Here is a 23,237-nt window from a genome sequence, read left to right on the forward strand (position 1 = left end):
TTGATGAACCCGCGATCGATCAGTTCGCTTCTGATATGCTTTTCAGAAATTTCGACGGCGACTGCGAGACGAAACGAAAGTGTAGTTGTTGCACTTGCAAATTATGTACCGACGAAGCTGTTTGATGGAATATACATAAAATGCGAGTAATTTAATTGTTCACAGAATTAACACACGTGCCCCACGTTGGGCGCCAAAATGTTTGATCGAGGAGCGTTGTCCTCAATATCGTTGTTCAAGGATGGGGGTGTGTCAATCTCCAAGTGAGCTAATTAACTCGATGCGAAGAAATCTGCTGGAATCCAATAATAATCCGCAAGGTCGAGGGGGTTCAGTTGAGTGCTAGCCAATGACTATTTATTTGGTTTCTAAGTGCATGAGCACTGAGCATAAGCGGGCTTCTGTGTGGTGAATTCAATTACAAATTTAGTGCAAGAGCGTAACAAAGAGAGTAAAACATGAGCGTAAGGTACCACAAGGCGAGGGTCATTTAAGTGATTATTATATTATATTATGGCCTTAAAAGTTTGATCGAACAGAGGGAAAACTATGTAGCGGATGCGCTATCCCGCAAAGAAATATCCGATTTGAATAGTTTAACTACCAAGGCAGCCAAATACTCAATGTAACAACATGGTCGGAGGCCGAAAAATTAAAAATAAAAACACTCCTAATAAGAGTATCAAAAAAAGTCTTAAGGTGCCAAAAATATACGAAGCGCTATATAAAAAAGAAGTAAACCGTGTGTTTGTAGTAGGGCGCTTCCTAGTGCTGCAGATAAGCCCTCAGAAGATCCAAAGTGTCCCGCAATGAATAGGCACAGTATGATGGTTAACAAATCGGTTTATTGGGCACTCGAAACGGCGCGGTTGTTTGATTATATGTGTGTATGTATGTGGGTGTGAATATAAACGATTCTATGTATCGACGCGTACCGGAATGTACGGGGGTGGGTAGAATACTAAACTCCCGCTTAGTGAGCTGGCTGCCCGCCAACTCGCTAGCGCCAGGCAAGAGAGAGCGCGCTCCGGCTGTTAACAACAGCCCCCTGCCAACTCGCTGCTGCTACTCTCAACATCCTCCCCCCCCTTGCAGGACTGCAATGGAGAACCTCTATGGCTGAGTGCACGCCCCAGAAACAATCCATCCGAATACGGTGCTTTGGGCCACGGGAAAACCTTCTCCTAGGGCGAGGAACCCGGGTTGGATCACCTTCTGGTAAACGTCGGCGCCGAGCACGAGGGAGACAGTGGATGGGCGATGGAAGCGATCGTCGGCGAGGCGAATGTCGTCGAAACGGGTTCGCACCGCCTCGGTCACGGGGCGTAGTGGCGTGCGGACGCGCAGGCGGGGCTCGACCTTCAGCACTGCGTCCACTTGGAAGTTTCCATTCTTGGCGCGGACAGTCGCAGTGCACACCTTTTCGGTGCCAACCCGCGTGGAGGGCAGTTTGAAGGCGATGGCCAATGACTCGTCGATGCTGCTCACTGGGGTACTATAAGAGCCACTGTCTCAAAAGTTCTGGAACCCGTATCTAAGACCACCAGGCCGTCGGGAGAACGTTGATGCTCCGGTTCTGGAGGAGCGTAGCCACGGATGGTGCCGGATCTTCCACGACAGGGCGGCTTTCGGGGAGACGACGGCGTCGTTCAACGCTAGAGGCTGGAGCCGCCGGAGGGGCTGGTCCGGAAGCGCGGCCTGAACGCTGGAACGCACGGTTGTGGAGTAGCGTGTGGTGGTTCCCACCGCACACTTTGCAGCCCTTGGTACTGCGGCAGTCTCTGCCGGAGTGCCGATGAGCCAGGCAATTAGCGCAGTACTTGTTAATCAAGACGGCTCGGAGTCTCTTCTCGGCGTCCAGGCGAAGAAAGCGTCGGCAGGCACGGAGCGGATGGCTTCCGGAGCAGACTCGGCAACGGTAGGAGTTACTACCTCGAGAACGTCTACTCTCCGAAGTGCGGGTGTTACGAGACCGTGGAGCCATCTCTAAATACGGAAACTATGGCGAAAGAAGAAGACAAAGAATAGGAGACGGGTTAGTAACGGGATAGGAAGCGGGGACGCGCACGCTCTTCGTTAATGTTGGATGGAGCGAGGAGGTTCTACGGACAGAAGAACGACCTTTGCGACGGGCCTTTTGAGGACCCCCCGTGCAGTGAGGATGTCGACTACACGGACCCGATCGTTGGCGCCGGGGTACACGGAATGGATTCGTCCGAGACGCCATTCATTAGACGGCAAGTTGTCTTCCTTGACGACGACCATATCACCAATCTGCAGATGGGGCGTGGGCGTTTGCCATTTGGTCCGCTTGTGGAGTTCCTTGAGGTATTCCTCTTTCCACCTACGACAGAACTGTTGGTTGAGTGCCTTCAGATGTTGCCATCGATTTATGATCGAGGTGAGGTCACCCTTAACTTCTGGCTCCGCCGTCGCCATTAAGGGTCTCCCCGTAAGGAAATGCCCGGGAGTTAGGGCCAGTAACTCCGTCGGATCTTCGGACATAGGCGAGAGCGGTCTGGAATTAAGGCACGCCTCTATTTTCGAGAGAAGCGTGGAGAGCACCTCGAAGGTGTATCTACGAGTGGACGTGGCCTTATAGAACAGGGTTTTGAAGCTCTTCACTCCGGCTTCCCAAAGTCCCCCCATATGTGGGGCCCCTGGTGGGATGAATTTCCACGAGACCCTTTGGTGACTATACGCATCAATCACAGAGTCCTTAAATGCTTCTAGGAAATCACGGGCCAGTACTGTGGCTGCGCCCACAAAGGTCTTGCCGTTATCGGAGTGGATACTCTGTGGACAGCCTCGTCTCGCGACGAACCGCGCGAAGGCAGCGAGAAATTTCTCGGTGGTGAGGTCGGACGTAGGCTCCAAATGAATAGCCTTCGTGGAGAAACACACGAACACGCACACATACCCCTTGGTAATAAGGCACGCCCGCCCTGTGTAGTTGCGGATTTCGAAGGGACCGGCGTAGTCAATTCCGGTGTGCGTGAAAGGTCGGGAGAATGAAGTTCGCTCCCTGGGGAGATCCCCCATCAGTTGAGTTTGCAACTTCCTTTTGTGGATAAGGCACACTTTGCAAGAGTTCACGACACCCTTCATCAGCTTCTGAATCCGTGGAATCCAATACTTGGATCGGATAAGTCGCACCATCAATTGGCTGCCCCCGTGAAGAGTGATCCGGTGTGTGAACTGCGTGAGGAGTCGCGACAAACGACAGTTATACGGAAGAATTATGGGATGTCGCTCGTCATACTTCAGCCCTTGCGCCGTAGATACACGGCCGCAGGAGCGTATGACCCCATGTTGATCCATAAACGGATTCAAATTCAGGATAGAACTTGATCGAGGCACTGGACGCTTCTCACGTAAGGAGTGATACTCTTGAGAATATTCTCGGCGCTGAGTTTCTAGGATAAGAGTTCGTTCAGCCTGGTTAATTTCTCCGCTTGTAGGATGGATCTCCTGTAGTACGGTACGGTAGTTTTCGGCAGCGCTGTAGGAAACGCAGGACGTACGCGCGGACTCGTAGAGCTTTTTCAAGCGTGGAGAATCGCTCGAGGAAGTCTTCGGGTGGGCTGGTTGTGAAATGGACTTTCACAGCCCGCTGCTCGAGGTCTATGACGGGGGTTTCCTGATCTTGGAGCGGCCATTGAGAGCGTGGTTGCTGTAACCACGAGGGCCCATGCCACCAGAGATGGTTGTCAACCAGATCCTGTAGAGGAACCCCCCGACTGGCTAAATCCGCCGGGTTGTGCTCGGAGCGAACATGAGACCACTTTTGGGTCTCGGTGGTTTGAGCGATTTTCGTCACTCGATTGGCCACGAAGGTGGTCCAATGGCATGCAGGCTTGTTCAACCAGGCGAGAACGATTGTGGAATCTGTCCAGTAGTAACAGGTAGACCCTGTCGTCGGCATACTTGGCAGGATAGCCGTCGCCATTTCGGCTAGAAGCACGGCCCCGCACAGCTCTAACCGGGGAAGCGATACGGTTTTTACGGGCGCAACTCGTGTCTTCGCTGCCAGTAGATGCACGTCGATACGCTGGCCCATCTCAACGCGAACATAAATCGCGGCGCCGTAAGCCTTTTCTGAGGCATCACAGAACCCATGGTGCTCCACCTTAACGGATGGCTGGGAACCAATCCACCTTGGGATACGGATCTTGGTGAGACAGGAGTAGCTACGCAGGAAGGCTTGCCAGTATTGACACAGTTCGTTCGGAAGGTTCTCGTCCCACTCCAGTTCCTGCAACCAAATTTCCTGCATGAAGATCTTGGAGCGGACGATGAACGGTGCCAGCCACCCTGCAGGATCAAACAGTTTCGCTATCTGCGAGAGGACTTCTCGCTTGCTGTAGGATGACTCAAGCGAGAGCACCGGAGGAACAAAGAAGAACTCGTGCTCTGTGCGTCAATCTACAGGAAATCAGTGTGAAGGAGGTGGTCACTCGGAATCTCGGCCAATACGTCCTTGTGGTTGGCTGTCCATTTTCGTAGCGGAAAACCTGCCGAACTGAGGGCGGCCTGTAATTCGCGGATGGCTAGCTGAGCCTCCTGTGTGGAGTCAGCGCCGGCGAGGACATCGTCGACGTACATAAAGTGCCGAATGATATGACTAGCCTGGGGAATTGCGATTGGACGTCGTTGGAAAGCTGTTGAAGGACTCGAATGGCGAGAAAGGGGGCGCAGTTGACGCCAAAGGTGACGGTTTTCAATTCGTAATCACGAATTTCCCCCTCTGCGTTTCGAAACAATATTCTCTGGAAACGAGTGTGTTCTGGATCCACCCAAATCTGACGGTACATTTTGGTGATGTCGGCGTTGAACGCATATCGGAAGTAGCGCCATTTCAGAATCTGAAGGGTCAAATCGGATTGTAGGACCGGGCCCGCGTGAAGGAGGTCATTCAAGCTCGTTCCGTTCGCGGATGGGCTGGATGCGTTAAACACCACACGAAGCTTCGTTGTAGTGCTATCGGGTTTGATTACTGCGTGGTGAGGGAGATAGTAGTTGTTGGAGTCGTGGCTCGGAGGGACCTCTGTCATGTGGCCCAGATCTGAGTATTCTTGGATTACGGAAACGTACTGTTCGTGCAACGGCGAATCTCTCTTCAGCCGATTCTCGTTCCTTAAGAACTGGGCTAGTGCGATGGACCTTGAATACCCTAGGCCAGACCCGAGATGACCCGGGTCGCGGAATGGTAGGGTTACCATGTATTTTCCGCTTGTTGCCCTCGTGGTGGTTTGTAGGAAGTTGCTTTAGCAATAGGAATCGGACTCTCCTACTAACTTGGTTGGTAGATCCTCCACCTCCCAAAACTTTGTGAGGAGCTTGTCTAATGGAGCATCGAGGACGTTGGACACTTGTGTGGAGAAAGATGCGATTCGGTTCGGGGGGGGGCACTGGGCACCGGACCAGTAAGCAACCACCCGAAAATCGTTTCCTGCCCAAGGAGAGAGCCACAAATGTCGGTCTGTGAACCGCTCAGAAGGATGGAGGGAAGGATATCGGCTCCGATCAGGACATCTATCTGCGAGCTCTCATAGAAGGTGGGATCAGCTAATGGCAGGTTCGGCAAATCTCGCAACGCACTTAGCAGAATTGGATATGAAGGGAGATTGCCTGCTAGTTCCGGCAATACGTAAGCCGCGGCTTTCAACTGCAAGCCCGGCTTAGTCGGGGAACGAATGGAAAAGTGGCAGAGCTTCTTGGACTGAGCTGCTACCGACTGACTCAGGCCTGAGACTTGTGCCTGAATAAGGCGGAATGGTAGTTTGATGATGTTAAAAAGCCGTTCCGTAATGAACGTAGCCTCGGAGCCCGAGTCGATTAGAGCGCGGGCGCGGAAATTTGTCCCCAGGTGGCAAATGTTAATTATTGCCGTGCCTAGAAGAACGGGCCTGGTGCCCGAGGTGAAATAATTTTGCACGGTGGGCTGAGCGTCGGACGGGCTGTGGGTCACTTTAGGGGCGCCTGGAATGCTTAAATTCTTGGTAATTGCGAAATTTGCATAAGCAGCGGAGTGCTGGTACCGCGTATCGGACGAACGCGTTCGTGCCTACATATACTAAGTGTGGTATGTAGATGTGGAGTAATCGGTATTTTTTAGGTATTTTTCCCACCGGGATTAATGAGGTTTATTATTTATGAGAAGTATTGAGTGAAAATAAGATTGTAAGAATATACAATTCGATATACACAATAAACAATAAATACAATAAACAACGCCAATAAATTACTTCGGATGAGTGTTTTATTGGGGGCGGGGTATGTGTGTGCGAATCAGGCACAACATATGCACATGCATATATACATACGTGTCGGACGCCGGTATTGTGGCTGTGTAGCGGATAATTGCTAATAGCTAACGGAAAGTGTTAGTGAGATCGGACAATATGTACATAAGAATATATGTACATATGGATAGTGGACACTCGGACGTGAATAGTGCGGAACGCCAATCGCGGAAGGAATCGATTGGCGGCACAATATGAGCGTACTTATCTGCAGTCTCTCTTGGAATCCACCGATGCTGCTGGGACAATCTCGATTCAGCAAGAATCCGGCTCGAAGGACCAATGTTTGTAGTAGGGCGCTTCCTAGTGCTGCAGATAAGCCCTCAGAAGATCCAAAGTGTCCCGCAATGAATAGGCACAGTATGATGGTTAACAAATCGGTTTATTGGGCACTCGAAACGGCGCGGTTGTTTGATTATATGTGTGTATGTATGTGGGTGTGAATATAAACGATTCTATGTATCGACGCGTACCGGAACGTACGGGGGTGGGTAGAATACTAAACTCCAGCTTAGTGAGCTGGCTGCCCGCCAACTCGCTAGCGCCAGGCAAGAGAGAGCGCGCTCCGGCTGTTAACAACAGCCCCCTGCCAACTCGCTGCTGCTACTCTCAACACCGTGTAACGAACCATGGGCCCCATGGATCCCATCGATGCAAGACACGCTACTCCCAGGTGAAAATATCAACACCAAAGAAATTGAAGGCGCAGCACAGTTCGAAAGACAGACAGAGGTCGACCGAAGAAAGAAAGAAAAACCAAAAACCCAGAACACGCGCGGCCAATCGACGGAAAGGCGCTGACCAAGATTATATATTCAACCCCCACCACAGCAAAACCTAAGTAACCAAACGCTCTCAAATGACGCGTTCAACACCCAACAAAAACGAAAACTCAGCACACCCCAAACAACAGGAGCCTGGCACAAGGGGGCTTACGCAATGATTACCTAAAAAAAATTAAATAAATATTAAATAAATGAATATTCCTTAGAGTTTATTCACGAAGTGTCAACAAAATTCCTTTCCCACGGTACCGGTGTACACCGATCCCCTTACCTGGCACATTTGTTGGGAGGCGATTGCCTAAGGTAACCCTCGATTACGGGGCAATCCACTCACACGCGCGAGCCAGTCAGCAGTCTGCGACTTCCCTTACCGGAAATATTGGACACTGGGACACTGCTATCGATATCGGAATAGATACAATAAAGCAGAAAAGGCTTTTACATTGGCAGACGTGCGTCTTGAACTTTGATTTGGGTGCTTGATGACATGGAAAGAAAAACAAATTTTGAGAAATCAACAGAATTATGCAAGACGACAAGAAAATTGAAAGAGAATTGATTCTCATATTTATGTATTATTTTCAGACATTTCTTTGTAGAGATTTTGGGAGTTCTTCTTCAAATTATAAAAACCATCGAAGTTCGTCTGCAGCAGTGTCTTAATGACATTAGGGGTCACACAAATGTCGTATGAAAATAATACAACCAGTTCCAAGTATTTTATTTAATGATTTTATGTATATTTTTACCTTTTTGCACAACCATAAATTCCTGGCGCCAAAATTTAATTTTTGATCTACAAGTTTTTGTTGTTATTAGTGGTGATAGTTGCGCTGATAGGCAAAAAAGTGCAAAAATGTGCTGTTAGGCGCAAAAGCAATCGAATATATCGAATAGACGCACATGAATCAGAGACCGACGCAACTTTTTGCCACCACTAGGGCCCTATGCTTAACCTATGTAAAAAAAACTGGGTCTCCAGCAAGACGCAAAGAAGCATGACGCAGCCCCAGTATAAACGGCCTATTAGAATCCTTCCAACATTCCGAAGTAGAAATACGACATCTGTAAGACATTGGTGGAAAAATCGATGGCTGGCCGATCCGTAAAAGGCCCTGCCTTTGAGACGAGGCAGTCCATCAGCCATAGCAGTCAGGCAAATAACAAACACGCAAGTCAGGCAGTCGGTCAACCATACGCGTCATAGAACAAATAAAAATAACCTAATACATAACATAACACGGTAGCATAATAATATGGAAAATAAAGATACCCATTAAAAGTCAAGGAACCAAAAGTGTTGTGATTTCGCTAATCATTTTATTTCAGGTGCTGGCAAAGTCCCTGTTTTTCCAATAAAGTCCTCGTGAATTATAAATTATCTAGTAATTCAGGACTCTGGACAGACTGATGCATATCCCAGCCTGAGATAGGTTCTTACAAGTGGTGCCCAAACAGGGACTTTAAAGGATTTTTGTAGGAAAATTTCAAGAAAACCGAAATCAGGGACTTCGTGGAATAACGACTCACTGCCCACACAAGCCAAACTCACCAATAACAGCTCATCAATAACAAATGACAGTGACTCAGTGCCAAAATCAACAGAAAACCACCATGGAATATCACGACGAGGAAGAACCAGAGGAGGCATACCTGCGGAACACTTTTGCAATCCAGGGGCCAGCACCGGCTGGATCCACAAACTCCGTCGGGACGAACTAGAAGTCCTCGCCAAAGAATTCGGATTCGGCAACGAAGGAACGGTCAATGAGCACAGAAAGAAATTTTCCGCACTAGTCGCCGGGCCACTAGGAAAGTCACCACTGCCCACTAGAGCCACCACTGCCCACTACTCCTGGACCATCCGACACGCACGCTATTTTGACAATCGGAAGACCAGATCCGAGCCCGCAAGCAAGCGGTGGGGGAATTGTTCAAAGATGTCCTCATCGAGATGCGGCTACTCATGCACCACGCTGGCTACTACGCGGTTAAAGAACTAAACAGGACTTACAACCATGCCCTACCAGCATACCATATGTACTTGCGCCGCTACGAACTGCAAGACCTGTCACAGCTAACACTGCTGGCCACGGAGTTCGAGAGTATTCCAGAGCGGACCATCCCGACCACTCTTGCACCCTCGCCACACACGCCCAGATACGCAAGGCCGGCAACAGAGCAGAGGAGCGGCGAGTTCAATTGGACACCATTTCGGAAGCCCCATTAGGACTCGTCAGAGTCACCCAGCCAGTACAGCAAATTCCGATGTAGCGCATCCCATGATCACGACCCCCATCGCCACCCCACGCGCAGCCTGTCGCCGGTATGGTGAAGCAGGACATGCGGCATCCGACTGCCATAATCCCTCGATCCTGTTCAGCTGGGAATGTGGCAAGTGCGGCACACGGACCATCGATTGCTGTCGCCTGACACGGGTGCAGTTGAAAACGACCCGCAACCAAAGAATCTCCTGCACGTGAGCGACGGCAGGATAGTGGAGAGGGTGACCATAGGAGAACACGCAACGGAAGCCACGATCGACACCGGGGCATCCCGAAGCTTTATCAGTGCAAACCTCGCCCGACAACTAGACAACAATCCACTTTTACCCTTTAACACTATTTTGAGTACGGGTATAACGAGAAGGAACATGTCAGTCGCTTCTCAAGACGCGACTCTACGTATACCCGTACTCAGTCAGTATATACATTTTTAAGCATATGATTTATTAGAATTTTAGAATTCAAAAAAACATTTTACACTTTTTTACATCTAAAATGTAGATTACACATGAACCATTTAGATTCTACATCTCCTCCGCTATGGGTTGCTCGCGCACTGAACGCGGCAGAGTGTGCGAGCGAGAAAGAGAATGAGTAGCGTGTCTCTGGCTGTGGTGGCGGGGGAAGCAACTGAAAATTAATTTCTTCATTCTGGCTATAATTATGATCCGATCTGATTCAGATTCTGCAGTCTGGTAGATATGTAGGTCATTCTCTACGATACTGCGTTTTCAGTTTTATCGTATCTTTAAAATTGTGCCTGCCACAGGTTTTCGTCTTTCATGGGATCGTAGGGGGGCGGGGCTAAATTTTGAAATACACTTGTAGCAGTGTGATATCACATGAGTCTGGAAACAAGATTTGGTTGCTCTAGCTCTTATAGTCTTGAGATCGAGATGCTCATCAAGACGGACAGACGGACATTGGTATATCGAGTCGGCTTTTGATGCTGACCAAGAATATATATACTTTATGGGTTCGGAAACGTTTCCTTCTCTGCGTTGCACACATCCACTTTTACCACAAATACAATATACCTCTTAACTTTTTTTTAGTACGGGTATAAAAATGTACACTTAATACAACGTACACGCACACTCTAAAACTTTTATATATATACTTTATACAGAAGCAATGTACACTTAAAACAAAATACACGTATGTACACTTTAAAACTATTATAAGTTAACAAAATCGCATAAATGCATTATAAGGAACACACAAATAATACATCATATACACCTTAGAATAACTCTATATATATTACGTTATTCTTACAAAAAGGGGAGGTGTAGTGTATTCATGAAGTGTGTTTGGCCAATCAATTTAAGCACCACTCTAAAGACAAATTGCAATATGATGCGGCCCCAGCGGCAATCGCTGTCAATGCCCAAAAGGGCATTGCTATTTTTTTGCTACATCTGCTATCTACATCTACATATACAATGTCTATTCTACATCTAACATGTAGATTGTACATGTACCATTTAGATTCTACATCTCCTCCGCTGGGGGTTGCTGGCGCACTGAACGCAGCAGAGTGTGCGAGCGAGAAAGAGAATGAGTAGATCTCTGGCTGAAGTAGACGGGGGAAGCAACTGAAAATTAATTTCTTCATTCTGGCTATATTTATGATTCGATCTGATTCAGATTCGGCAATCTGGTAAATATGATCAATCTCTACGATACTGCGTTTTTAGTTTGATCGTATCTTTAAAATTGTACCTGACACAGATTTTCGTCCTTTGTGGGGGCGGAAGTGGGCGGGGCGAAATTTTGAAATACACTTTTAGCAGTGTGATATCACATGAGTCTGGAAACCAAATTTGGTTTCTCTAGCTCTTATAGTCTCTGAGTCTCGGACGGACAGACGGATATAGCTATATCGACTCGGCTATTGATGCTGATCAAGAATATATATACTTTATGGGGTCGGAAACGTTTCCTTCTCTGCGTTGCACACATCCACTTTTACCACAAATACAATAAACCCCTTAACTCTTTTTTGAGTACGGGTATAAAAAGTATTAATAGCCATTCACGGTACCAAATTTTTGGTAAAAACCGATCATCGTCTATTAACATACTTATTTTCAATGAAAAACCCCCGTCCAAATTAACACGAATGCGATTAGAAGAATATGATTTTGTGGTGGAGTACATAGCAGGGAAAGAAAACTATGTAGCGGATGCGCTATCCCGCAAAGAAATATCCGATTTGAAAAGTTTAACTGCCAAGGCAGCCAAATACTCAATGTAACAACATGGTCGGAGGCCGAAAAATTAATAATAAAAAAAACACTCCTAATAAGAGTATCAAAAAATGTCTTAAGGTGCCAAAAATATACGAAGTCCTATATAAAAAAGAAGTAAACCGTTTAAAGAACCATGGACCCCATGGTTCGTCACAAGCAGTCGATACAAGCAACGCTACTTCCACAGAAAGAAAGAAAAACCAAAAACTCAGAACACGCGCGGCCAATCGACGGAAAGGCGCTGACCAAGATTATATAATCAACCCCCACCACAGCAAAACCTAAGTAACCAAACGCTCTCAAATGACGCGTTCAACACCCAACAAAAACGAAAACTCAGCACACCCTAAACAACAGGAGACTGGCACAAGGGGGCTTACGCAATGATTACCTAAAAAAAATATTAGATAAATAAATATTCCTTAGAGTTTATTCACGAAGTGTCAACAAAATTCCTTTCCCACGGTACCGGTGCACACCGATCACCTTACCTGGGACATTTGTTGGTAGGCGTTTGCATAAGGTAACCCTCGGTAGTCGGGCAATTCACTCACACGCGCGAGCCAGTCAGGAGTTATTGGTGGTGATAGTTGCGCTGATAGGCAGAAAAGTGCAAAAATGTGCTGTTAGGCGCAAAAGCAATCGAATATATCGAATAGACGCACATGAATCAAAGACCGACGCAACTGTTTGCCACCACTAGGGCCCTATGCTTAACCTATGAAAAAAAACTGCGTCTCCGGCAAGACGCAAAGAAGCATGACGCAGCCCCAGTATAAACGGCCTATTAGAATCCTTCCAACATTCCGAAGTAGAAATACGACATCTGTAAGACATTGGTGGAAAAATCGATGGCTGGCCGATCCGTAAAAGGCCCTGCCTTTGAGACGAGGCAGTCCATCAGCCATAGCAGTCAGGCAAATAACAAACACGCAAGTCAGGCAGTCGGTCAACCATACGCGTCATAGAACAAATAAAAATAACCTAATACATAACATAACACGGTAGCATAATAATATGGAAAATAAAGATACCCATTAAAAGTCAAGGAACCAAAAGTGTTGTGATTTCGCTAATCATTTTATTTCAGGTGCTGGCAAAGTCCCCGTTTTTCCAATAATTCCTCGTGAATTATAAATTATCTAGTAATTCAGGACTCTGGACAGACTGATGCATATCCCAGCCTGAGATAGGTTCTTACAAGTGGTGCCCAAACAGGGACTTTAAAGGATTTTTGTAGGAAAATTTCAAGAAAACCGAAATCAGGGACTTCGTGGAATAACGACTCACTGCCCACACAAGCCAAACTCACCAATAACAGCTCATCAATAACAAATGACAGTGACTCAGTGCCAAAATCAACAGAAAACCACCATGGAATATCACGACGAGGAAGAACCAGAGGAGGCATACCCTGCGGAACACTTTTGCAATCCAGGGGCCAGCACCGGCTGGATCCACAAACTCCGTCGGGACGAACTAGAAGTCCTCGCCAAAGAATTCGGATTCGGCAACGAAGGAACGGTCGATGAGCACAGAAAGAAATTTTCCGCACTAGTCGCCGGGCCACTAGGAAAGTCACCACTGCCCACTAGAGCCACCACTGCCCACTACTCCTGGACCATCCGACACGCACGCTATTTTGACAATCGGAAGACCAGATCCGAGCCCGCAAGCAAGCGGTGGGGGAATTGTTCAAAGATGTCCTCATCGAGATGCGGCTACTCATGCACCACGCTGGCTACTACGCGGTTAAAGAACTAAACAGGACTTACAACCATGCCCTACCAGCATACCATATGTACTTGCGCCGCTACGAACTGCAAGACCTGTCACAGCTAACACTGCTGGCCACGGAGTTCGAGAGTATTCCAGAGCGGACCATCCCGACCACTTTGCACCCTCGCCACACACGCCCAGATACGCAAGGCCGGCAACAGAGCAGAGGAGCGGCGAGTTCAATTGGACACCATTTCGGACAACTAGACAACAATCCACTTTTACCCTTTAACACTATTTTGAGTACGGGTATAACGAGAAGGAACATGTGAGTCGCTTCTCGAGATGCGACTCTACTATACCCGTACTCAGTCAGTATATACATTTTTAAGCATATGATTTATTAGAATTTTAGAATTCAAAAAAACATTTTACACTTTTTTTGCTACATCTGCTATCTACATCTACATCTACAAGGTATATTCTACATCTAAAATGTAGATTACACATGAACCATTTAGATTCTACATCTCCTCCGCTATGGGTTGCTCGCGCACTGAACGCGGCAGAGTGTGCGAGCGAGAAAGAGAATGAGTAGCGTGTCTCTGGCTGTGGTGGCGGGGGAAGCAACTGAAAATTAATTTCTTCATTCTGGCTATAATTATGATCCGATCTGATTCAGATTCTGCAGTCTGGTAGATATGTAGGTCATTCTCTACGATACTGCGTTTTCAGTTTTATCGTATCTTTAAAATTGTGCCTGCCACAGGTTTTCGTCTTTCATGGGATCGTAGGGGGGCGGGGCTAAATTTTGAAATACACTTGTAGCAGTGTGATATCACATGAGTCTGGAAACAAGATTTGGTTGCTCTAGCTCTTATAGTCTCTGAGATCTAGACGCTCATCAAGACGGACAGACGGACATGGGTATATCGAGTCGGCTTTTGATGCTGACCAAGAATATATATACTTTATGGGTTCGGAAACGTTTCCTTCTCTGCGTTGCACACATCCACTTTTACCACAAATACAATATACCTCTTAACTTTTTTTTAGTACGGGTATAAAAATGTACACTTAATACAACGTACACGCACACTCTAAAACTTTTATATATATACTTTATACAGAAGCAATGTACACTTAAAACAAAATACACGTATGTACACTTTAAAACTATTATAAGTTAACAAAATCGCATAAATGCATTATAAGGAACACACAAATAATACATCATATACACCTTAGAATAACTCTATATATATTACGTTATTCTTACAAAAAGGGGAGGTGTAGTGTATTCATGAAGTGTGTTTGGCCAATCAATTTAAGCACCACTCTAAAGACAAATTGCAATATGATGCGGCCCCAGCGGCAATCGCTGTCAATGCCCAAAAGGGCATTGCTATTTTTTTGCTACATCTGCTATCTACATCTACATATACAATGTCTATTCTACATCTAACATGTAGATTGTACATGTTCCATTCATATTCTACATCTCCTCCGCTAGGGGTTGCTCGCGCACTGAACGCGGCAGAGTGTGCGAGCGAGAAGGAAAATGAGTTGCGTTGTCGTTTGCTGGAGGGGGCAGGGGAAGCAACTGAAAATTAATTTCTTCATTCTGGCTATAATTATGATCCGATCTGATTCAGATAGTCTGGTAGATATGGTCATTCTCTACGATACTGCGTTTTTAGTTTTATCGTACCTTTAAAAATGTGCCTGCCACAGATTTTCGTTCTTTGTGTGGGCGGAAGGGGGCGGGGCGCTACACTTGTAGCAGTGGGATATCACATAAGTCTGGAAACCAAATTTGGTTGCCCTAGCTCTTATAGTCTCTGAGATCTAGGCGCTCAACAAGACAGACAGACGGACAGACGGACAGAGGGACAGACAGACATGGCTATATCAACTCGGCTATTGATGCTGATCAAGAATATATATACTTTATGGGGTCGGAAACGTTTCCTTCTCTGCGTTACACACATCCACTTTTACCACAAATCTAATATACCCCTTAACTCTTTTTTGAGTACGGGTATAATAAAGAACTACTACTACTACAATCTACATGTTAGATGTAGAATACACATTGTAGATGTATGCGTAGATGTAGATATCAGATGTAGCAAAAATTTTAAAATGTAAATTTTTTTTTTTTTGTCGACTACACGGACCCGATCGTCGGCGCCGGGGTACACGGAATGGATTCGTCCGAGACGCCATTCATTAGACGGCAAGTTGTCTTCCTTGACGACGACCATATCACCAATCTGCAGATTGGGCGTGGGCGTTTGCCATTTGGTCCGCTTGTGGAGTTCCTTGAGGTATTCCTCTTTCCACCTACGACAGAACTGTTGGTTGAGTGCCTTCAGATGTTGCCATCGATTTATGATCGAGGTGAGGTCACCCTTAACTTCTGGCTCCGCCGTCGCCATTAAGGGTCCCCCCGTAAGGAAATGCCCGGGAGTTAGGGCCAGTAACTCCGTCGGATCTTCGGACATAGGCGAGAGCGGTCTGGAATTAAGGCACGCCTCTATTTTCGAGAGAAGCGTGGAGAGCTCCTCGAAGGTGTATCTACGAGTGGACGTGGCCTTATAGAACAGGGTTTTGAAGCTCTTCACTCCGGCTTCCCAAAGTCCCCCCATATGTGGGGCCCCTGGTGGGATGAATTTCCACGAGACCCTTTGGTGACTATACGCATCAATCACAGAGTCCTTAAATGCTTCTAGGAAATCACGGGCCAGTACTGTGGCTGCGCCCACAAAGGTCTTGCCGTTATCGGAGTGGATACTCTGTGGACAGCCTCGTCTCGCGACGAACCGCGCGAAGGCAGCGAGAAATTTCTCGGTGGTGAGGTCGGACGTAGGCTCCAAATGAATAGCCTTCGTGGAGAAACACACGAACACGCACACATACCCCTTGGTAATAAGGCACGCCCGCCCTGTGTAGTTGCGGATTTCGAAGGGACCGGCGTAGTCAATTCCGGTGTGCGTGAAAGGTCGGGAGAATGAAGTTCGCTCCCTGGGGAGATCCCCCATCAGTTGAGTTTGCAACTTCCTTTTGTGGATAAGGCACACTTTGCAAGAGTTCACGACACCCTTCATCAGCTTCTGAATCCGTGGAATCCAATACTTGGATCGGATAAGTCGCACCATCAATTGGCTGCCCCCGTGAAGAGTGATCCGGTGTGTGAACTGCGTGAGGAGTCGCGACAAACGACAGTTATACGGAAGAATTATGGGATGTCGCTCGTCATACTTCAGCCCTTGCGCCGTAGATACACGGCCGCAGGAGCGTATGACCCCATGTTGATCCATAAACGGATTCAAATTCAGGATAGAACTTGATCGAGGCACTGGACGCTTCTCACGTAAGGAGTGATACTCTTGAGAATATTCTCGGCGCTGAGTTTCTAGGATAAGAGTTCGTTCAGCCTGGTTAATTTCTCCGCTTGTAGGATGGATCTCCTGTAGTACGGTACGGTAGTTTTCGGCAGCGCTGTAGGAAACGCAGGACGTACGCGCGGACTCGTAGAGCTTTTTCAAGCGTGGAGAATCGCTCGAGGAAGTCTTCGGGTGGGCTGGTTGTGAAATGGACTTTCACAGCCCGCTGCTCGAGGTCTATGACGGGGGTTTCCTGATCTTGGAGCGGCCATTGAGAGCGTGGTTGCTGTAACCACGAGGGCCCATGCCACCAGAGATGGTTGTCAACCAGATCCTGTAGAGGAACCCCCCGACTGGCTAAATCCGCCGGGTTGTGCTCGGAGCGAACATGAGACCACTTTTGGGTCTCGGTGGTTTGAGCGATTTTCGTCACTCGATTGGCCACGAAGGTGGTCCAATGGCATGCAGGCTTGTTCAACCAGGCGAGAACGATTGTGGAATCTGTCCAGTAGTAACAGGTAGACCCTGTCGTCGGCATACTTGGCAGGATAGCCGTCGCCATTTCGGCTAGAAGCACGGCCCCGCACAGCTCTAACCGGGGAAGCGATACGGTTTTTACGGGCGCAACTCGTGTCTTCGCTGCCAGTAGATGCACGTCGATACGCTGGCCCATCTCAACGCGAACATAAATCGCGGCGCCGTAAGCCTTTTCTGAGGCATCACAGAACCCATGGTGCTCCACCTTAACGGATGGCTGGGAACCAATCCACCTTGGGATACGGATCTTGGTGAGACAGGAGTAGCTACGCAGGAAGGCTTGCCAGTATTGACACAGTTCGTTGGGAAGGTTCTCGTCCCACTCCAGTTCCTGCAACCAAATTTCCTGCATGAAGATCTTGGAGCGGACGATGAACGGTGCCAGCCACCCTGCAGGATCAAACAGTTTCGCTATCTGCGAGAGGACTTCTCGCTTGCTGTAGGATGACTCAAGCGAGAGCACCGGAGGAACAAAGAAGAACTCGTCGGAGGTCGCTTTCCAGCGAATGCCGAGGGTCTTTGCCGTGCTCTGTGCGTCAATCTCCAGGAAATCAGTGTGAAGGAGGTGGTCACTCGGAATCTCGGCCAATACGTCCTTGTGGTTGGCTGTCCATTTTCGTAGCGGAAAACCTGCCGAACTGAGGGCGGCCTGTAATTCGCGGATGGCTAGCTGAGCCTCCTGTGTGGAGTCAGCGCCGGCGAGGACATCGTCGACGTACATAAAGTGCCGAATGATATGACTAGCCCTGGGGAATTGCGATTGGACGTCGTTGGAAAGCTGTTGAAGGACTCGAATGGCGAGAAAGGGGGCGCAGTTGACGCCAAAGGTGACGGTTTTCAATTCGTAATCACGAATTTCCCCCTCTGCGTTTCGAAACAATATTCTCTGGAAACGAGTGTGTTCTGGATCCATCCAAATCTGACGGTACATTTTGGTGATGTCGGCGTTGAACGCATATCGGAAGTAGCGCCATTTCAGAATCTGAAGGGTCAAATCGGATTGTAGGACCGGGCCCGCGTGAAGGAGGTCATTCAAGCTCGTTCCGTTCGCGGATGGGCTGGATGCGTTAAACACCACACGAAGCTTCGTTGTAGTGCTATCGGGTTTGATTACTGCGTGGTGAGGGAGATAGTAGTTGTTGGAGTCGTGGCTCGGAGGGACCTCTGTCATGTGGCCCAGATCTGAGTATTCTTGGATTACGGAAACGTACTGTTCGTGCAACGGCGAATCTCTCTTCAGCCGATTCTCGTTCCTTAAGAACTGGGCTAGTGCGATGGACCTTGAATACCCTAGGCCAGACCCGAGATGACCCGGGTCGCGGAATGGTAGGGTTACCATGTATTTTCCGCTTGTTGCCCTCGTGGTGGTTTGTAGGAAGTTGCTTTAGCAATAGGAATCGGACTCTCCTACTAACTTGGTTGGTAGATCCTCCACCTCCCAAAACTTTGTGAGGAGCTTGTCTAATGGAGCATCGAGGACGTTGGACACTTGTGTGGAGAAAGATGCGATTCGGTTCGGGGGGGCACTGGGCACCGGACCAGTAAGCAACCACCCGAAAATCGTTTCCTGCCCAAGGAGAGAGCCACAAATGTCGGTCTGTGAACCGCTCAGAAGGATGGAGGGAAGGATATCGGCTCCGATCAGGACATCTATCTGCGAGCTCTCATAGAAGGTGGGATCAGCTAATGGCAGGTTCGGCAAATCTCGCAACGCACTTAGCAGAATTGGATATGAAGGGAGATTGCCTGCTAGTTCCGGCAATACGTAAGCCGCGGCTTTCAACTGCAAGCCCGGCTTAGTCGGGGAACGAATGGAAAAGTGGCAGAGCTTCTTGGACTGAGCTGCTACCGACTGACTCAGGCCTGAGACTTGTGCCTGAATAAGGCGGAATGGTAGTTTGATGATGTTAAAAAGCCGTTCCGTAATGAACGTAGCCTCGGAGCCCGATTAGAGCGATTAGATTAGAGCGCGGGCGCGGAAATTTGTCCCCAGGTGGCAAATGTTAATTATTGCCGTGCCTAGAAGAACGGGCCTGGTGCCCGAGGTGAAATAATTTTGCACGGTGGGCTGAGCGTCGGACGGGCTGTGGGTCACTTTAGGGGCGCCTGGAATGCTTAAATTCTTGGTAATTGCGAAATTTGCATAAGCAGCGGAGTGCTGGTACCGCGTATCGGACGAACGCGTTCGTGCCTACATATACTAAGTGTGGTATGTAGATGTGGAGTAATCGGTATTTTTTAGGTATTTTCCCACCGGGATTAATGAGGTTTATTATTTATGAGAAGTATTGAGTGAAAATAAGATTGTAAGAATATACAATTCGATATACACAATAAACAATAAATACAATAAACAACGCCAATAAATTACTTCGGATGAGTGTTTTATTGGGGGCGGGGTATGTGTGTGCGAATCAGGCACAACATATGCACATGCATATATACATACGTGTCGGACGCCGCTATTGTGGCTGTGTAGCGGATAATTGCTAATAGCTAACGGAAAGTGTTAGTGAGATCGGACAATATGTACATAAAAATATATATGTACATATGGATAAGTGGACACTCGGACGTGAATAGTGCGGAACGCCAATCGCGGAAGGAATCGATTGGCGGCACAATATGAGCGTACTTATCTGCAGTTCTCTCTGGAATCCACCGATGCTTGCTGGGACAATCTCGATTCAGCAAGAATCCGGCTCGAAGGACCAATGTTTGTAGTAGGGCGCTTCCTAGTGCTGCAGATAAGCCCTCAGAAGATCCAAAGTGTCCCGCAATGAATAGGCACAGTATGATGGTTAACAAATCGGTTTATTGGGCACTCGAAACGGCGCGGTTGTTTGATTATATGTGTGTATGTATGTGGGTGTGAATATAAACGATTCTATGTATCGACGCGTACCGGAATGTACGGGGGTGGGTAGAATACTAAACTCCAGCTTAGTGAGCTGGCTGCCCGCCAACTCGCTAGCGCCAGGCAAGAGAGAGCGCGCTCCGGCTGTTAACAACAGCCCCCTGCCAACTCGCTGCTGCTACTCTCAACACCGTGTAACGAACCATGGGCCCCATGGATCCCATCGATGCAAGCCACGCTACTCCCAGGTGAAAATATCAACACCAAAGAAATTGAAGGCGCAGCACAGTTCGAAAGACAGACAGAGGTCGACCGAAGAAAGAAAGAAAAACCAAAAACCCAGAACACGCGCGGCCAATCGACGGAAAGGCGCTGACCAAGATTATATATTCAACCCCCACCACAGCAAAACCTAAGTAACCAAACGCTCTCAAATGACGCGTTCAACACCCAACAAAAACGAAAACTCAGCACACCCCAAACAACAGGAGCCTGGCACAAGGGGGCTTACGCAATGATTACCTAAAAAAAATTAAATAAATATTAAATAAATGAATATTCCTTAGAGTTTATTCACGAAGTGTCAACAAAATTCCTTTCCCACGGTACCGGTGTACACCGATCCCCTTACCTGGCACATTTGTTGGGAGGCGATTGCCTAAGGTAACCCTCGATTACGGGGCAATCCACTCACACGCGCGAGCCAGTCAGCAGTCTGCGACTTCCCTTACCGGAAATATTGGACACTGGGACACTGCTATCGATATCGGAATAGATACAATAAAGCAGAAAAGGCTTTTACATTGGCAGACGTGCGTCTTGAACTTTGATTTGGGTGCTTGATGACATGGAAAGAAAAACAAATTTTGAGAAATCAACAGAATTATGCAAGACGACAAGAAAATTGAAAGAGAATTGATTCTCATATTTATGTATTATTTTCAGACATTTCTTTGTAGAGATTTTGGGAGTTCTTCTTCAAATTATAAAAACCATCGAAGTTCGTCTGCAGCAGTGTCTTAATGGCATCAGGGGTCACACAAATGTCGTATGAAAATAATACAATCAGTTCCAAGTATTTTATTTAATGATTTTATGTATATTTTTACCTTTTTGCACAACCATAAATTCCTGGCGCCAAAATTTAATTTTTGATCTACAAGTTTTTGTTGTTATTAGTGGTGATAGTTGCGCTGATAGGCAAAAAAGTGCAAAAATGTGCTGTTAGGCGCAAAAGCAATCGAATATATCGAATAGACGCACATGAATCAGAGACCGACGCAACTTTTTGCCACCACTAGGGCCCTATGCTTAACCTATGTAAAAAAAACTGGGTCTCCAGCAAGACGCAAAGAAGCATGACGCAGCCCCAGTATAAACGGCCTATTAGAATCCTTCCAACATTCCGAAGTAGAAATACGACATCTGTAAGACATTGGTGGAAAAAACGATGGCTGGCCGATCCGTAAAAGGCACTGCCTTTGAGACGAGGCAGTCCATCAGCCATAGCAGTCAGGCAAATAACAAACACGCAAGTCAGGTAGTCGGTCAACCATACGCGTCATAGAACAAATAAAAATAACCTAATACATAACATAACACGGTAGCATAATAATATGGAAAATAAAGATACCCATTAAAAGTCAAGGAACCAAAAGTGTTGTGATTTCGCTAATCATTTTATTTCAGGTGCTGGCAAAGTCCCGTTTTTCCAATAAAGTCCTCGTGAATTATAAATTATCTAGTAATTCAGGACTCTGGACAGACTGATGCATATCCCAGCCTGAGATAGGTTCTTACAAGTGGTGCCCAAACAGGGACTTTAAAGGATTTTTGTAGGAAAATTTCAAGAAAACCGAAATCAGGGACTTCGTGGAATAACGACTCACTGCCCACACAAGCCAAACTCACCAATAACAGCTCATCAATAACAAATGACAGTGACTCAGTGCCAAAATCAACAGAAAACCACCATGGAATATCACGACGAGGAAGAACCAGAGGAGGCATACCTGCGGAACACTTTTGCAATCCAGGGGCCAGCACCGGCTGGATCCACAAACTCCGTCGGGACGAACTAGAAGTCCTCGCCAAAGAATTCGGATTCGGCAACGAAGGAACGGTCGATGAGCACAGAAAGAAATTTTCCGCACTAGTCGCCGGGCCACTAGGAAAGTCACCACTGCCCACTAGAGCCACCACTGCCCACTACTCCTGGACCATCCGACACGCACGCTATTTTGACAATCGGAAGACCAGATCCGAGCCCGCAAGCAAGCGGTGGGGGAATCGTTCAAAGATGTCCTCATCGAGATGCGGCTACTCATGCACCACGCTGGCTACTACGCGGTTAAAGAACTAAACAGGACTTACAACCATGCCCTACCAGCATACCATATGTACTTGCGCCGCTACGAACTGCAAGACCTGTCACAGCTAACACTGCTGGCCACGGAGTTCGAGAGTATTCCAGAGCGGACCATCCCGACCACTCTTGCACCCTCGCCACACACGCCCAGATACGCAAGGCCGGCAACAGAGCAGAGGAGCGGCGAGTTCAATTGGACACCATTTCGGAAGCCCCATTAGGACTCGTTAGAGTCACCCAGCCAGTACAGCAAATTCCGATGTAGCGCATCCCATGATCACGACCCCCATCGCCACCCCACGCGCAGCCTGTCGCCGGTATGGTGAAGCAGGACATGCGGCATACGACTGCCATAATCCCTCGATCCTGTTCAGCTGGGAATGTGGCAAGTGCGGCACACGGACCATCGATTGCTGTCGCCTGACACGGGTGCAGTTGAAAACGACCCGCAACCAAAGAATCTCCTGCACGTGAGCGACGGCAGGATAGTGGAGAGGGTGACCATAGGAGAACACGCAACGGAAGCCACGATCGACACCGGGGCATCCCGAAGCTTTATCAGTGCAAACCTCGCCCGACAACTAGACAACAATCCACTTTTACCCTTTAACACTATTTTGAGTACGGGTATAACGAGAAGGAACATGTGAGTCGCTTCTCGAGACGCGACTCTACGTATACCCGTACTCAGTCAGTATATACATTTTTAAGCATATGATTTATTAGAATTTTAGAAT

At 47.7% G+C, this 23,237-nt stretch overlaps 1 protein-coding gene across 1 annotated transcript; it reads right to left on the bottom strand.

The window, feature by feature from the left end:
• Nucleotides 1-2,053: 2,053 nt before the first annotated feature.
• LOC121403921 lies at nucleotides 2,054-22,142 on the bottom strand. Its single transcript, XM_041592213.1, has 5 exons — nucleotides 22,044-22,142; nucleotides 18,691-19,151; nucleotides 16,876-18,633; nucleotides 15,530-16,805; nucleotides 2,054-2,178 (listed from the first exon to the last, which is right to left on the bottom strand). The coding sequence occupies exons 1-5, from the start codon at nucleotides 22,140-22,142 to the stop codon at nucleotides 2,077-2,079; spliced, it is 3,696 nt and encodes a 1,231-aa protein (XP_041448147.1). The 3' UTR covers nucleotides 2,054-2,076.
• Nucleotides 22,143-23,237: the final 1,095 nt, after the last annotated feature.

Source organism: Drosophila obscura, unplaced genomic scaffold (genome assembly GCF_018151105.1).
Source record: "Drosophila obscura isolate BZ-5 IFL unplaced genomic scaffold, ASM1815110v1 contig_176, whole genome shotgun sequence".
In the NCBI taxonomy this organism is placed as follows: Eukaryota; Metazoa; Arthropoda; class Insecta; order Diptera; family Drosophilidae; genus Drosophila; species Drosophila obscura.

Bases quoted from the DNA above. Each gene is read 5' to 3' on its own strand.
- LOC121403921 (XM_041592213.1), bottom strand. From the start codon at position 22,142: ATGCCTCCTCTGGTTCTTCCTCGTCGTGATATTCCATGGTGGTTTTCT. The intron at 18,634-18,690 runs GTTAGTAGGAGA...AACCACCACGAG, and splicing joins GTGGAGGATCTACCAACCAA to GGCAACAAGCGGAAAATACA. The intron at 2,179-15,529 runs GTCCGTGTAGTC...GCCAACGATCGG, and splicing joins ACCCCGGCGCCGACGATCGG to GTCCGTGTAGTCGACATCCT.